A 15,866-nucleotide genomic window follows, 5' to 3' on the forward strand; every position below is an offset into this window, starting at 1 on the left:
CCCCAGAATTAACATTGTTTCATCTCCATTGGTGCTGACCACCAAGTTAAGCACAGTATTAATTAGACGCCCTCTGAGCAGAGTGAGAGGACCGTAGCAGCCCCTGGCAGCCTACATACAGTGGGGCTCATAACAGTGCTCACATCAGTGGAGATGAACCAGTATTAGCAATAATGGGATTTTTTTAAATAGGGCAATGAGGCAGGGATAAGCAACTTACTTGGGGCGCAGTTGACAGGCTCTATTCAAGTCCTAATCAGTTCTGTTTCGATATGCTGTAGTTAACACTTTTTTTTTTCCTCAAAGATCTTTCATGTTTACTCAGACTGCTATTCTAATAACTGTTCCTTTTTAGTCTTTTATTTTATTTTATTTTTTATTTTATTTTATTTTTAGGAAAAAATAATTTAAGGGAAATGGAATTGATGTACAAATCTGCTTTGTATTGAATAGGACCTATTTTCTTAAAACACTTCTAAATAAAACAATAAAATAAATAAGCTAGTCTTTTATGGCCATTGTTTACACCATGTAATTGTCTCTCTCTTTAGGAATGCTGCTGACGGCCAATGAAGACCCTAAAATGAACATCTATTACATTCCAGTAAGTAATGCAAATAAGTTTGGCCCTGCTAGAAATATTTATGAAATATTGTTTTAAAACTGTCAGCACTTTAATGTAACACATTTTCTTGTCCAATTGTTCTATAGTAAATTTTGTGTGCAGACTGAATTAATTCTGGAAATTTATAAATAAGGCTTCTACGCCTGTGTAATAATTTGTAAAATCTATTGCTTAATCTCACACTAAACTAGGTATTGGAAACAAAGTGTGGTGTATTTATATTACATCATTATTTTATTGAAAATCAATCCTGAAGCTTGCCACACTCTTAACAATTCCTAAATTGACTAGTGGCAGTGGGGAAATTCAGTCAGAGCCCAAGAGAGAGAATCTATCAACTTGTTAAGATAGATCATTAAATATAAAATGTGGAACTTACCATCAAGATATAAACTGTCTTCTGAAATAATTACCCTAGCATCATAGTTCAGCTATAAGCACTATATTCATGGCTGCTGCTCTGACAGCCATCTTAATTTTGGTGGCAGTTCTTAGCACCTGGTTACCCAATGTCCTATTTGAATTGGAGCTTTTGGTTTCAGAAATTTAAATATATCCTCAATCTTGAGGTATATTTTAACCAGGCTTGTACCCAATCTCTAGTTGCTCACATACAGCTACGTCTGCATTTTAGTCTAACGCATGCGTGTTTGGATTCTTTAAAGTGTATGCACACGTCTTTATCTCTACAGTGTTCAGGTGCTAATATACATGTGAACAATTTTACATACAGAAAAGGAGGCCACCTCTGAAAATAGATAGGCCTTTCACCAATCATTATATTCATGTTGGCTCTATATCATGCATATAAACCAAAAATGTTGGTATATCTGACCACAGAGAGGGCCACCAAGCCTTTTCAACATTCTGGCAACGCTGCCCTTCCACAAATCTGACTTGCTCTACAGATTGGCTCCTTAATTATCATTGTTCATTCAGTAATTTGTTCCTTCTGAGTCCAGCATGTAGTTTGAAAGCTTTCTGTGGTAGCATATGAGTTATTGCAAAGTTCTCTCTTTAGGAAGATTGAAGTTGTGTTAAAAATGTTTCAATCTAGTGTCTTGTCAGTGTCTTCAGTTCAACTGAATAATTTGGTGACTGTACTTCTTGTCTCTAAAACAGCTTGAAAATTTTCTGAGTATGTTGCAGTATCCTTTTTTGTGCATGTTATGAATATCACATGTGCTTTACAAATGTAGTAACTTACCTATATTCTGTTGTGATGGTGCTGGGTTTTGCAGTGACAAATCCAATGTTGTTTCATAATGAAAACATTGCATGCATGCCTTCTTTTTCACAGACAGGCATGCTATGTTACAAAATGCTATACTCAGACTTATTTTGGTTAATTCCCTTTTCAATGAGTACACACGTATAAATTGTAAAACAACTAAAAAGAATCCATTTTGTCCATCTCAAAAGTCTGAAATTTTAAAAATCCTCCTAGGACTGTTGAATTTACACAGTGTTTCTGAATGCAACATTTTGCATTATATTTTAGATTATATCTGAGAAATGTAAGTCACGCATAGCCAGACATTCCCTAGCGTAGAGCATTTGTACTTGTACTTGTGTAGAGCACAAATTATTCCAGTTACAGTCAGCATTAGCCTAGACTCAGAATTTTCTCCTTTGTCCCATTTTCCTGTTAGCATATGTCTTAACTGTGTGTGAATCTATCCACTTTTGATTAGACCATGCCTTCTTTAGAAGTTTTCCCATCACAAATACAAAATATGGTCCTGGAGAGAGAGACTAGCACTTAGACATCCAAATGATAAATGTTCTATAAATACTTGTAATAGATGAAGTACGGGTTTTGCAGGACTGTAGCATTAGAGGAAATTGAATTTTGGTGTGGAGATCGTTGTCCAACCATATAAGAAATTTAAATTGAGTTCTCTCATTCACCTCAATGAGGCTGTTGAGTTTGAAGTCTACTGAGGATAATTTAAATGCCAACATATGTTTTTAGTACAAAAATCTGATCCATTTAAAATGGAAAGTTCTGGTACACCATAAAATATATTGAATTTAATATCAAAGTAAACAGCTGAACTAGAGGGGAAGAAAGCCTGGAAAGGCAGTGCCACATAATTCAGGGGGTCCATGATGCATATTGAATCTAACGTGTCACGAGCTGAATTTGCGGTCAACTATTTCTTGAAGTTAAAAATGTGAAAATGTTTTTACAGGCTTCATACTTAGCAAATGGAAATATAAAAGACAGAGATCAGGTTAGTCCTAAAATATTTCATGGCATTTATCACCAGGATTAACTCAGCATTTCTTAGTGTCTTCATACTACAGCTTTACTTTTTGAGCAGTCTGGCTCAGAAACAGGCAGATTCACATATCCATGTTTCCTGTAGTTTGCATGTCAGTAGATGATTTAAAAACAAAAGTATTTTTTCATTTTTCTTCACACTTCTGGCGTCCTAAGCAATGTGATGGTTCCCTTGCAGAGAGACAAAAATTGCTTTAGCCCTGTGGCTACTCTGAGCAGATCTTAACCTCCAAGACCCAGCAGCTTGCTGTTCTAACTACTCCAATTTTCCCCAGGCAAGTTTTTTGACGATTCTGGGATTGGTTTGAGCCAGGATTCAATTTTACCAACAAATAAGGGCTTAATTTATTTGTTTATTTGCTGCAAGTTAGGCATGAATAGTGCTTCAGAAACCCTGTCTTTTTGAGATGCAGACAAGAGCTGATTTATTATCCTTTAGTTTCACAACCAAATAAATGCCCTCAGAAAGGGCTTACTAACGTACAAGGCAATGTTCCTTCAGCACCTTTCGGGATAATTTAATGTGCCACACTCGAATAAAATCCGTTCAACTGATCCTGTCTCTTAATTATTTAGCATGTGCATAGTCGTCTAGCCAAGTGACGACATCTTCAGTGGCGTGATGCCATTCTTCTACGCCACCGCTGAAGCTAGTAAGCAGGCATTCATCAACAATGTGCGTCATCGTCTGTATTGCGCCGCAGCTGCATAAAGGGCTATCACAAAGGCCCCAGTGATACTGGTTGGCTGCACAGAGACCTTGCCCAATCCAGAACCTGTTCAACAGGGACCATTGGCAATGGGGCAGCTCATAACCAGGCAGGGAGATTGTGGGGTCGGCGACGAGGGACTGGTTGGGGATTATAACAGATATCCATTCCTCTCGCCAGAGTGTTTCTGCCCTAACATCCTGGCGTGGCGAATGAGACCATAATGGGTGACGTGACTGCATACGTGCAGCTGGTGGTTTAAAAAGGTCATTTTGCAGCAGCAGGCTTGAGCTGGCATGTACTTTCTCCAGGCTCCGGGAGGTGCTTAACTCAGGCAGCTCCCAGAAGTTGCCAGCATGTCCGGCTGCTAGGTGGAGGGGTCAGGGGGCTCTGCGTGCTGTCTGCGCCTGCAGGAGCCACCCCTGCAGCTCTCATTGGCTATGGTTCCTGACCAATGGGAGCTATGGAGCCGGTGCTCTTAGTGCAGGCAGCACACAAAGCTCCCTTGCCACCCCTGCACCTAGGAGCCAGACATGCCACTGCTTCCAGGAGCTGCACAGAGCCAGGGCAGGCAGGGAGCCTGCCTTAACCCTGCTGTACCGCTGACCGGACTTTTAGCAGCCCGGTCAGCAGTGCTGACCGGAGCCAGTAGGGTCCGTTTTTGACCAGGTCGAAAACCAGATACCTGGCAACCCTAGATAACATTTAGTCATGTCCCAAAGGGAGCACAGAGGCAGGATGCCTTCAGGAGCTCGCTGGTACACCAGAACATAGATGCTGCTACGCTCATATATGTAGCAGGGATAGTAATGGACGTGTCTGCTCTATACCCCATCGTCACCCCTTTTGGGGTGCAGCATGTACCCCCAGAATAGTTGTAAGGGAGTAGTGCCTATATGCCCCACGGCCCAGAGACTACAGCACTGTCAAGGCCTTGTGCAGACCTTTAAATGGTTCCTTACTCCCTCCCTGCACTGCATAAAGGCCAAGTGGAATTTGGCCCTTGATGAGACGTTTTAATTTTATTTGGCTTATATGTCAAAGGGCCTGGCGTAGAAATTCCATTCTTGTTTTATTCTGTTGGCCTTAATGAGGGCAAGTGCCTCTGAACTGAATTGGGCAGTTTGGCAGAGGCTTAATAGTTACCTACAGTTTATGCAAACATTCGGAACCTGCATCCCATGAGCCGGTTTCCTGATACATAGTTTGATGTGTGCCTCAGGAAGCTTGAAATCAAAGGTATGTGTGCTTTGGGATATTTGAAGGCTATTGATGTTAAAAGTGTGCACTGAGACTGCTGCCAGGGAGATGAGGAGGAAAAATCTGTTGGGGCAGTGAGGTCCAATGGACTGAGATCTGAAATTGGAACCAGGAACTCTTTCGCTCTAATTGCAGCTGTCCGATAAATAGATTCATAGGTTTTAAGGCCCAAAAGGACCACTGTGATCCTCTAGTCTGTCCTCCGTTTACATAATGCCTTCTGTTCAAGGATTTCAGGACCCCTAATATAAGGGTTTGAGAGTCTTAAATTATCACTGAGTGAGAAAAACACTGTTATCGACATTTAAAAATGAGGTGGGGAAATTGAGTCTCTGAAAGGTTGTATGATGAGTATATAGGGACAAACAGGGTTAGAATGCAGGGCTGAAGCCTTGGTTGCATGCCTAGTCCTCTAGCCTCATTGGCAAATTACTTATTAGTGTCTGTTTTCCCCCATACAAATTATGGATATAAGATTGCTGACATGTAAATCCTCAGGGCATCTCTGTGAGGCAGATGTTTTACCACTGAAAATGGGAAGCTCTATATCAGGGGTCTCAAACTCAAATGACCACGAGGGCCACATGAGAACTAGTGCATTGGCCCAAGGGCTGCATCACTGACACCCCAGCCCCCACTCTGCCTCTTCCCACCCCTTCCCTGCCCTCATTCCAACCCCTTCCCCGAAGTCCCCACCCCAACCCTGCCCCCAGGGGGCACAGGAGGGGTGCGGGGTGTGGCAGGGCTTAGGGCAGGGAGTTGAGGTGCAGGAGGTGTGCAGGGTACAGCAGCGGGCTCAGGGCAGGGAGTTGGGGTGTGGGGTGCAGGAGGGGTGAGGGGTGTAGCAGGGGATTGGGGTGCAGGGTGCAGCAGGGGGCTCAGTGCAGGAGGTGCGCAGAGTGCAGCGGGGGCTCAGGGCAGGGAGTTGGGGTGTGGGATGCAGAAGGCGTAAGGGGTGCAGCAGGGGGTCGGGTGCAGCAGGGGGTCGGGTGCAGAAGGCGTGTGGGGTGCGGGCTCTGGCCTGGCGCTGCTTACCTAGAGTGGCTCCGGGGTGGCAGTGGCACGTACCGGGGCCAGGGCAGGCTCACTGCCTGCCTGCCTGCCCTGGCCCGTGCTCCAGCATCTCCCTGCTCCGCGCTGCTCCAGGAAGCCGCTGGAACCACATCCGTGGGGGTGGGGGTCACACGGCTCCGTCTGCTGCACTTGCTGCTCCTCCAGGTATAGAATCATAGAATATTAGGGTAGGAAGGGACCTCAGGAGGTCATCTAGTCCAACCCCCTGCTCAAAGCAGGACCGATCCCGACTAAATCATCCCAGCCAGGGCTTTGTCAAGCCTGACCTTAAAAACTTCAAAGGAAGGAGATTCCACCACTGCCCTAGGTAACGCATTCCAGTGTTTCACCACCCTCCTAGTGAAAAAGTTTTTCCTAATATCCCACCTAAATCTCCCCCACTGCAGCTTGAGACCATTACTCCTTGTTCTGTTATCTGCTACCACTGAGTACAGTCTAGAGCCCTCCTCTTTGGAACCCCCTTTCAGGTAGTTGAAAGCAGCTATCAAATCCCCCCCTCATTCTTCTCTTCCACAGACTAAACATCTCCAGTTCCCTTAGCCTCTCCTCATAAGTCATGTGTTCCAGTCTCCTAATCATTTTTCCTGCCCTCCGCTGGACTCTTTCCAATTTTTCCACATCCTTCTTGTAGTGTGGGGCCCAAAACTGGACACAGTACTCCAGATGAGGCCTCACCAATGTCGAATAGAGGGGAACGATCACATCCCTTGATCTGCTGGCAGTGCCCCTACATATACATCCCAAAATGCCATTGGCCTTCTTGGCAACAAGGGCACACTGTTGACTCATATCCAACTTCTCGTCCACTGTAACCCCTAGGTCCTTTTCTGCAGAACTGCTGCCAAGCCATTCGGTCCCTAGTCTGTAGCGGTGTATTGGATTCTTCCGTCCTAAATGCAGGACTCTGCACTTGTCCTTGTTGAACCTCATCAGATTTCTTTTGGCCCAATCCTCCAATTTGTCTAGGTCCCTTTGTATCCTATCCCTATCCTCCAGCATATCTACCACTCCTCCGAGTTTAGTGTCATCTGCAAACTTGCTGAGAGTGCAATCCACACCATCCTCCAGATCATTTATGAAGATACTGAACAAAACCGGCCCCAGGACTGACCCCTGGGGCAGTCCACTTGGTACCGGCTGCCAACTAGACATGGAGCCATTGATCACTACCCGTTGAGCCCGACAATCTAGCCAGCTTTCTATCCACCTTATAGTCCATTCATCCAGCCCATACTTCTTTAATTTGCTGGCAAGAATACTGTGGGAGACCATGTCAAAAGCTTTGCTAAAGTCAAGGAACAATACATCCACTGCTTTCCCTTCATCCACAAAACCAGTAATCTCATCATAGAAGGCGATTAGATTAGTCAGGCATGACCTTCCCTTGGTGAATCCATGCTGACTGTTCCTGATCACTTTCCTCTCGTGTAAGTGCTTCAGAAAGGATTCCTTGAGGACCTGCTCCATGATTTTTCCGGGGACTGAGGTGAGGCTGACTGGCCTGTAGTTCCCAGGATCCTCCTTCTTCCCTTTTTTAAAGATGGGCACTACATTAGCCTTTTTCCAGTCATCTGGGACCTCCCCCGATCTCCAAGAGTTTTCAAAGATAATGGCCAATGGCTCTGCAATCACATCCGCCTACTCCTTTAGCACTCTCGGATGCAACGCATCCGGCCCCATGGACTTGTGCACATCCAGCTTTTCTAAATAGTCCCGAACCACTTCTTTCTCCACAGAGGGCTGGTCACCTTCTCCCCGTGCTGTGCTGCCCAGTGCAGTAGTCTGGGAGCTGACCTTGTTTGTGAAGACAGAGGCAAAAAAAGCATTGAGTACATTAGCTTTTTCCACATCCTCTGTCACTAGGTTGCCTCCCTCGTTCAGTAAGGGGCCCACGCTTTCCTTGACTTTCTTCTTGTTGCTAACATACCTGAAGGAAACCCTTCTTGTTACTCTTAACATCTCTTGCTAGCTGCAACTCCAGGTGTGATTTGGCCTTCCTGATTTCACTCCTGCAAGCCCGAGCAATATTTTTATACTTCTCCCTGGTCATTTGTCCAATCTTCCACTTCTTGTAAGCTTCTTTTTTGTATTTAAGAGCAGCAAGGATTTCACTGTTAAGCCAAGCTGGTCGCCTGCCATATTTACTATTCTTTCTACACATCGGGATGGTTTGTCCCTGTAACCTCAATAAGGATTCTTTAAAATACAGCCAGCTCTCCTGGACTCCTTTCCCCCTCATGTTATTCTCCCAGGGGATCTTGCCCATCAGTTCCGTGAGGGAGTCAAAGTCTGCTTTTCTGAAATCCAGGGTCTGTATTCTGCTGCTCTCCTTTCTTCCTTGTGTTAGGATCCTGAACTCGACCATTTCATGGTCACTGCCTCCCAGGTTCCCATCCACTTTTGCTTCCATTACTAATTCTTCCCAGTTTGTGAGCAGCAGGTCAAGAAGAGGTTTGCCCCTAGTTGGTTCCTCCAGCACTTGCACCAGGAAATTGTCCCCTACATTTTCCAAAAACTTCCTGGATTGCCTGTGCACCGCTGTATTTCTCTCCCAGCATATATTAGGGTGATTGAAGTCTCCCATGAGAACCAGGGCCTGCGATCTAGTAATTTCTGCAAGTTGCCGGAAGAAAGCCTCATCCACCTCATCCCCCTGGTCTGGTGGTCTATAGTAGACTCCCACCATGACATCACCCTTGTTGCTCACACTTCTAAACTTAATCCAGAGACTCTCAGGTTTTTCTGCAGTTTCATACTTGAGCTCTGAGCAGTCATACTGCTCCCCTACATACAGTGCAACTCCCCCACCTTTTCTGCCCTTCCTGAACAGCTTATAGCTATCCATGATAGTACTCCAGTCATGTGAGTTATCCCACCAAGTCTCTGTTATTCCAATCACATCGTAATTCCTTGACTGTGCCAGGACTTCCAGTTCTCCCTGCTTGTACCTCCCCTGAAGCTCCCATTGGCCGCGGTTCCCTGTTCCCGGCCAATGGGAGCTGCAGGGGTCAGTGCCTGGAAGTGAGAGTAATGCATGGAGCCCTCTGCCGCCCCTTCCCTCCCCTCCCCTCCTGCAGAGGCATGGTTCTGGCCACTTCAGGGAGCAGCACGGGGCTCACGGTGCCATGGGGTAGGCAGAGGGGCGTGCCGGAGTTGGGGCACGGGGAGCTTGGCTGGCCGCATGAAAGAACCGCGGGCTGCGTGTTTGAGACCCCTGCTCTATATTGTGGAGGGATAACAATCGTTCCACATTTGAGGTTTTGACCAGCTTTCTGTTTAACACAGTCTTTACTCCCTGATGTTGCTAAAATTACATTAATCCACTTGTAGCTTCTTGTATGGTGTAATAAAATGACTGTGTGACTATGTCATTCTCCAGCTGCTAGCTCAGAGCAGTCATAATACTGCTGCAGCTCCTAGAGATTGTCATTTCAGTTGTGGAGCCAAAGGTCCTGGATTCCCATCCTGGCTGATGACTGTGTTATATGGGTGAAATATGTGGGATGTTCTCAGTTTTCTACCATTTCATAAATTTTGTTTTGTAAAGTTTGGGAGCAATTTTATAAGGCTCGTCTTAACTTTAAACAATTAATCAAATCAATCAAATCAAATCAATTTAGACAATTTAAAAAAAATCAGTGTGTTGTACATTTAAAAAAAGTTTTTAATGTTTTCCTACCTTGTAATTGAAAGAGCTGTGCAGATGCCAGTTTGACAGATGCCTGCCTACATCATAAATTGTGCTGAATACTTAATTGAGATCAGAAATCCAGTTACAAATATCCTGGAGTCCCTGTAAGGTGAAGCAGTTCATTAATAAATTCTAAGGCCAGAAGGGACCATTGTGATAATCTAGTCTGACCTTCTGTATAATACAGGCCATAGAACTTCCCCAAAATAATTTCTAGAGCAGATCTTTTAGAAAAACATCTCGTCCTGATTTTAAAAATTGTCAGGGATGGGGACTCCACCATAACCCTTGGTAAACTGTCCCAATTAATTAGTAATATAGTTAAACACTGTTAAAAATGTGTGCCTTATTTCCAGGCTGAAGTTTTCAACTTCTGCCATTGGATTGTGTTGTACCATTCTCTGCTAGATTGAAGAGTCCATTACTAAATATTTGCTCCCCATGTAGGTACTTACAGACTATAATCATGTCACTCCTTAATCTTCTCTTTGAGCTCCATGAGTCTATCTTAACAATCTGTTTATCACAAAAGGCATGTTTTCTAATTGTTTAATCATTCTCCTGGCTCTTCTCTGAATCCTCTCCAGTTTATCAACATCCTTCTTGAATTGTGGGCACCAGAACTGGACACCGTATTCCAGCAGTGGTTGTACCAGTGCCAAATGCAGAGGTAAAATAGCCTCTTTACCTCTACTAAAGATTCTCCTGTGTATGCATTCCAGGTCTGCCTTTCCCTTCCCCTCCCTTCCAATAGCTAGATTTCACGGCAGAGGTCTGATTTCATGGTCCGTGACACATTTTTCATGGCTCTGAATTCGCTAGGGCCCTAGCGATTATATTGCTCCTGGTGGTCTGATCTATGGACCAAGTTCATTTATGTGTTGAGGTCAAGGCTGAAGTAGTCTGTGCAGGTGCAAAGGATTGTGCCTCTTTGATGCTATGGAACAGATTCCCTCAAGTAGGTTCCAAATACTACAAGAAGGTTGTGGAAAAATTGGAAAGAGTCCAGCAGAGGGCAACAAAAATTATTAGGGGCTGGCACACATGATTTATGAAGAGAGGCTGAGGGAACTGGGATTATTTAGTCTGCAAAAGAGAAGAATGAGAGGGGATATGATAGTTGCTTTCAACTACCTGAAAGGGGGTTCCAAAGAGGATGGATCTAGACTGTTCTCAGTGGTAGCTGATGACAGAACAAGAGGTAATGGTCTCAAGTTGCAGTGGGGGAGATTTAGGTTGGATATTAGGAAAAACTTTTTCACTAGGAGCGTGGTGAAGCACTGGAATGGGTTACCTAAGGAGGTGTTGGAATCACCTTTCTTAGAGGTTTTTAAGGTCAGGCTTGACAAAGCCCTGGCTGGGATGATTTAGCTGGGGATTGGTTCTGCTTTGAGCAGGGGTTTGGACTAGATTACCTCTTGAGGTCCCTTCCAACCCTGATATTCTATGATTCTAAGTTATCTCCGCTGAACCAAGTGCTAAGGAAAGCAAGGGGCTGAAGCTGTTTAATACTGATGCCTCGAAACTGGATACATGGACATACTCAATCCTTGCTTAAGTATCTCAAAGCAGACTGATTCTCATTTCCTAGACTTAAAGACAACTGATGTGGGGTTACATACTTATACCAGATCTCGATACTTTAGTGTATTGGCCTGATTGTTAAAAGAGGAGTGTGGAATTTTTCTAAATTAGAAGAGTGTCCGCTTTAGAAGTTGTTGACTTTCCTAAAGTCTTGGCATACAGCCACATAGACTGGCTTCTCTGACTGGAAGTAGTTTAGCTTCTGGTGCAAGGAAGAGATGTTAGTCTCTAAAACTTCCTAGAACATCTTTGACTTTCAGGTGGCTTTGGAAAATAACTTGATTCCTTAGCCCTTTCCTGGTTCAGGGCTGGTGTTCTACATGAAACTTGAAAATGCTTCAAGATCACCTTGTGGGGATTCTTCCCCTTGATTCATTTCTTCAAAGAAGTATCTTTAAAAGGTTCTGATTTTAATAGAATACTCTCTTTCAGCCTCAGTTTTGTTATGTGGGCATGTCTCCTTATGGCTCCATCCTCTGAATGTCTCTTCATTGTGATTTCTTCTCCCAGAAGGATCAGCAATTCGGTTGACTTATCCACTCAATCTTGTTTGCTTTTCCCCTATACAAGGTGCTGTTTAAATGATCAGTTCTTGCATTTTCTTGAAAGTCTTCTCTCTTATCGGTATTAACTAGGATATTTCACTACTTTGCATCTGTACTCATTAAAAATCTCATTTAGAAAAGTGGCGTTGATTTGTCAATAGCAATGCTCTAACACATTTTGTCAACATAGAACGATCTCATCAAATTCTAGGGTTATGTGTGCATGTGTCTTCCATTTAATTAACTGAAAATTGAATCAACAAATTCATGTTCAATGGGAAAATTTGTTCCCTTCCCCCCCCCCCCCACATAGATGAAAGGAGCTTTTGACTTCTATAGTCCATCTCCCCTGCTTCACCCTCTTATCAATCCACAGCAATGCCGAATGGGTGGCGGGATTGGAGTACGAATGAAAACATTCTTTTTATCCTGCTGTAGGCTCCTGAGTTAGGTCATACTTCTAAGGCCACATGTAACTGAATGGGTAAAGAGCTGTGTTCAAGAATCCCATAGACGGAACAAGACAATTTTCCTGAATGGTATTGTACTGTAGCAGTCTGTTGGGGAACAGGTGCTGTAAGAGATGGCAACTAAGCTCAGGGGTCTTGTATAGCTATCTTCATCATGCCAATTCAGACAGCCTAGTGAGAAACCATCCTTTGTTCACCATTTGCCTCTGCAAGTACAGCCTTGAGTTGTAGTTGTGCCCATCTAGGGCTTCACAGATGTTTGTCACGTCTGTTTTTCATGATTTTTGGGTGTTGCTGGTCATATCCCATCTCTTGAGGCAGGACTTCTTTGAAGCAGAGTGTGGTGAAGAAGGGGCAGAAGCATCCAACCTACCCAGCACCCATTTACTCTCCCTCTTCATGCATACACCTTGCACTTTCACTCCCAACATTCAAAATCTCATTCCTGGTTTCTTGCTATGGCCAAATCCCACAATCCTTGGTTGGTGCAGAGAGTTTGCATTGCAGGAGGAACCTTTAAGTGGTTGGGCCCTGTGTGGAAAAAATTAAGAAACACATAGTGAAGGATGCAGGGCTTGCATCCATTTACCAGTTGATGCTTTAATAGAAGTAGACCAGCAGAGAATGCTAGAAACAATACTGATTGTAGTTGTTGCTTCCTGTAGATGGCAAGAACTACATCCTATTTGTTATGTAGTGGCAACGCAAAAAAGTAGTCGTCTTGAAATAGACTTTATCAGTTACATTGTGCATTTATCAAATGTTAGCCCATTCTGTTTACAAAAGAAAGAAAGCTATCAATCTGGATCTTAATTCTCTGGGAGTTCCAAGTCTTTTCTAAAAACTCATTTTTTCTGCAATGCTCAAAACCATTGACCTGTGTCAGTGAAATGTCGAGCTTTATGTCAAGGTGGACAGATCAAATTCACATTCCTTTCTCTGTTTTTCCCATTGTGCTCTCTTACTTGTCTTTTGTAAATTGCAAGCTCATTGCGGTAAGATGGTTGTAGAACTAAGCACATTGACAATTCAGAAATAGTTAATAAATTGGCATCAGCCACGGTAGACTTTGATTTTTCTTTAGGACATTCTGTTGTTTTGTACTAGGTAGTATTAGATCACTGTGGGATCAATACTGTCATTAGGCCTTTTTAAAGCACACACTGTTGGATGAACTTTAGAAGACCAGTGATATGTATACTTCAATGTAATCCCTACTGTCCTAATTTTAGGTGAGGTGAAAGGCAACCATGAAGCAAATGAATTGTACCATAAGCTCATCGACTTTGATGAAGCACTATGAAATGTAGAACAGTCTCGAATCCCCAAATTAAAATCACTGGTAACATAAAGTTAGTGCAGTAAAGAAGATAAGAATTAAAATGCCTTAACGTTTCTTCATCAGTAATACAGCTAACAGGGATGTTTGGGGGTTGTCATGGAATCACAGGGGCTGGTCTATGCCCCAGCCTGTAATCAGTCCCTTGGGAGTGACCCTTTTAATGTGCTGAGCCCCAGGGGTCCACACGGTTTCACAGGGGCAAGCCTGCCACCTCTACAACCCCAGACTGGGCCTTTGGGAATCTGCAATCCCTGTCTTTTCTCCGTGGCTCCCTGCCGTGAATCCAGGCAAGCCAGATTCCTGTGGGAGGCTTGCTCTGTACCCCTTCAGGATTCAGTGTTCTCAGTAAGTATCTGAGTATCTCAGTAAGTAAGTAGCACCACTGCTACAGCCTTTTCAAAAAGAAGGTAACAGTTTATTAGTCATCTGGCTACAGAATCTGAAAGTCCATAGGTGAACATAGAGAAACTAAGGTTAAGACACAGTCTGTACTGGCTAAAGCCAGGGCGCCGTTGAAAGCTTTGGCCTTGGGCTGTGCTAGGAACCATCTTGGTTTGCTTTCTCTCTGTCCCTTTGTTAGTCTCGGTCAGAGCTGCTGTCTCTTTCCAAGACCAGCTCTTACCACAGCCACCTGACACCTTTCAATTTTGTTCTCTGGCTCAAGGCCTTTCTCTGATTCCCTACGGGTGGGGTGGCCATGGGGGCAATCTCCTGCCTCTTGGCTGTTGGTTGCTAGGTGTGAGTGTCCTGGCGATTGAGGTTACCATTGTCTTTTGGGATCCTCTGTTGATATGGGTTGGTTTCAGCCAGTCCTTAAGGACCCATTCATATCATCCCAGGCAGTTGCATGACCTAAACACCTCATGACAGGTTTCAGAGTAGCAGCCGTGTTAGTCTGTATTCGCAAAAAGAAAAGGAGTACTTGTGGCACCTTAGAGACTAACAGATTTGTCTCTAAGGTGCCACAAGTACTCCTTTTCTTTTCGCTAAACACCTCATGTCTCCCACTGTGCTCCAGGTGCATTTTAACTGTTGTGCCCCCACTGGCTAGTCATGTAAGTCACTGCGGTGCATACTCTTCTTAAAAAGGTTATGGAAAATTCCCACTTCATCACAGTTTAGTGCTGACAAAGATGTTTTGGGAGCCTTGAGCTAAAGGGTGGTGGCATTAAAAGCACAAAATGTTTTAGTATTAAGAAAACCACTTCTTACTAAAACCAAAGATGAACTTGTTTTAAGACTTAGTACATCATCCTATTTAAAGTATTTGGTTGTTGTGTAAACTTGAAAATAAGTTCTATCATATCATCCTGATATCTTAAACATGAGTTTGAGCAAATACACTACGAAATGTGTTTTAGGTGAACAATATGTAGCCTGTTTTACAGTATGTTAACAAATTTAACACAAAAAAAATTGTTTGTCCATGCAGACGGAAGTGTGAGCTTCCTATCTTTTAACCTGAAGGTTTTCAGGCTGAAAAGTAGCACATTGGGCATATTCCCAACAAAGGAAATCCTCTATTTCCCATCAGCATTAATTGGTTCAGAAGAATCACACCCTTGCAGGCATGAATACCCAAACCATCAATGTGTGACATTCAGGAAGCAATTTCCTGGTCATCCTGTGGAATCTTTTTGGTGTCGATGTTCAGCTAAAATCATGTGTCTGCATTATGAAAGTATATGAAGCCTTCATATTGCTATTATATCTAATACAAGACAATCCAGTAATTAATTGTCCATTTTAAATTGACACTACTACACTGACTCATGACTATAGTCCATGTCTCATTTTGAGGGAAGTAGCCAGTCTAAATACAGACTACACCAAACAGCTCAGGTAGCTTAGTTAAGCAGGACAGCACTCCTTACAAAATACATTATGCTATGGCCACTATTTTTTGTGCTCTGATTTTTACATTAATAACAATAATTGAATATTATATCAAAAGTCCTTCAGACTAAATTCTATACAATTAGCAAATTTTACTGTAACAGTGATAAGGAAAAAGCAAGTATCTTCAGTCATCCTGTGAGTTAGAAGGGACCAGTAGTGTGGTTATCTACTTGCCCTCTTGTTTCCTAGTAAGCTAAATTAGTCCAGGTAAGACTTCTCTTTATGAGCTAGATCATATATCCATACATTCTTAACTCTAATAATAATAAAGAGGTTAAAGAAGCCAACAAGAAACTGCCCTTTTTGTTCATTAACCCTCTGCTGTGTAGCTCCCATTTTCTTCTGAGCTCTATTTGAGTCCTTAATTGCAGTGTTCTCT

General features: G+C 43.4%; 1 protein-coding gene across 3 annotated transcripts in view; it reads left to right on the forward strand.

The window, feature by feature from the left end:
- The window catches only part of NOL10 (nucleolar protein 10), a 99,016-nt gene that overhangs the window by 35,059 nt on the left and 48,091 nt on the right, over positions 1-15,866 (forward strand). For all 3 annotated transcript variants that reach the window (XM_073336019.1, XM_073336020.1, XM_073336021.1), the window contains one exon: positions 552-604. In XM_073336019.1, the coding sequence (XP_073192120.1) occupies positions 552-604 (53 nt within the window). The remainder of the gene's footprint in view (positions 1-551; positions 605-15,866) is intronic.

This window comes from Lepidochelys kempii, chromosome 3 (genome assembly GCF_965140265.1).
Source record: "Lepidochelys kempii isolate rLepKem1 chromosome 3, rLepKem1.hap2, whole genome shotgun sequence".
Classification (NCBI taxonomy): domain Eukaryota; kingdom Metazoa; phylum Chordata; order Testudines; family Cheloniidae; genus Lepidochelys; species Lepidochelys kempii.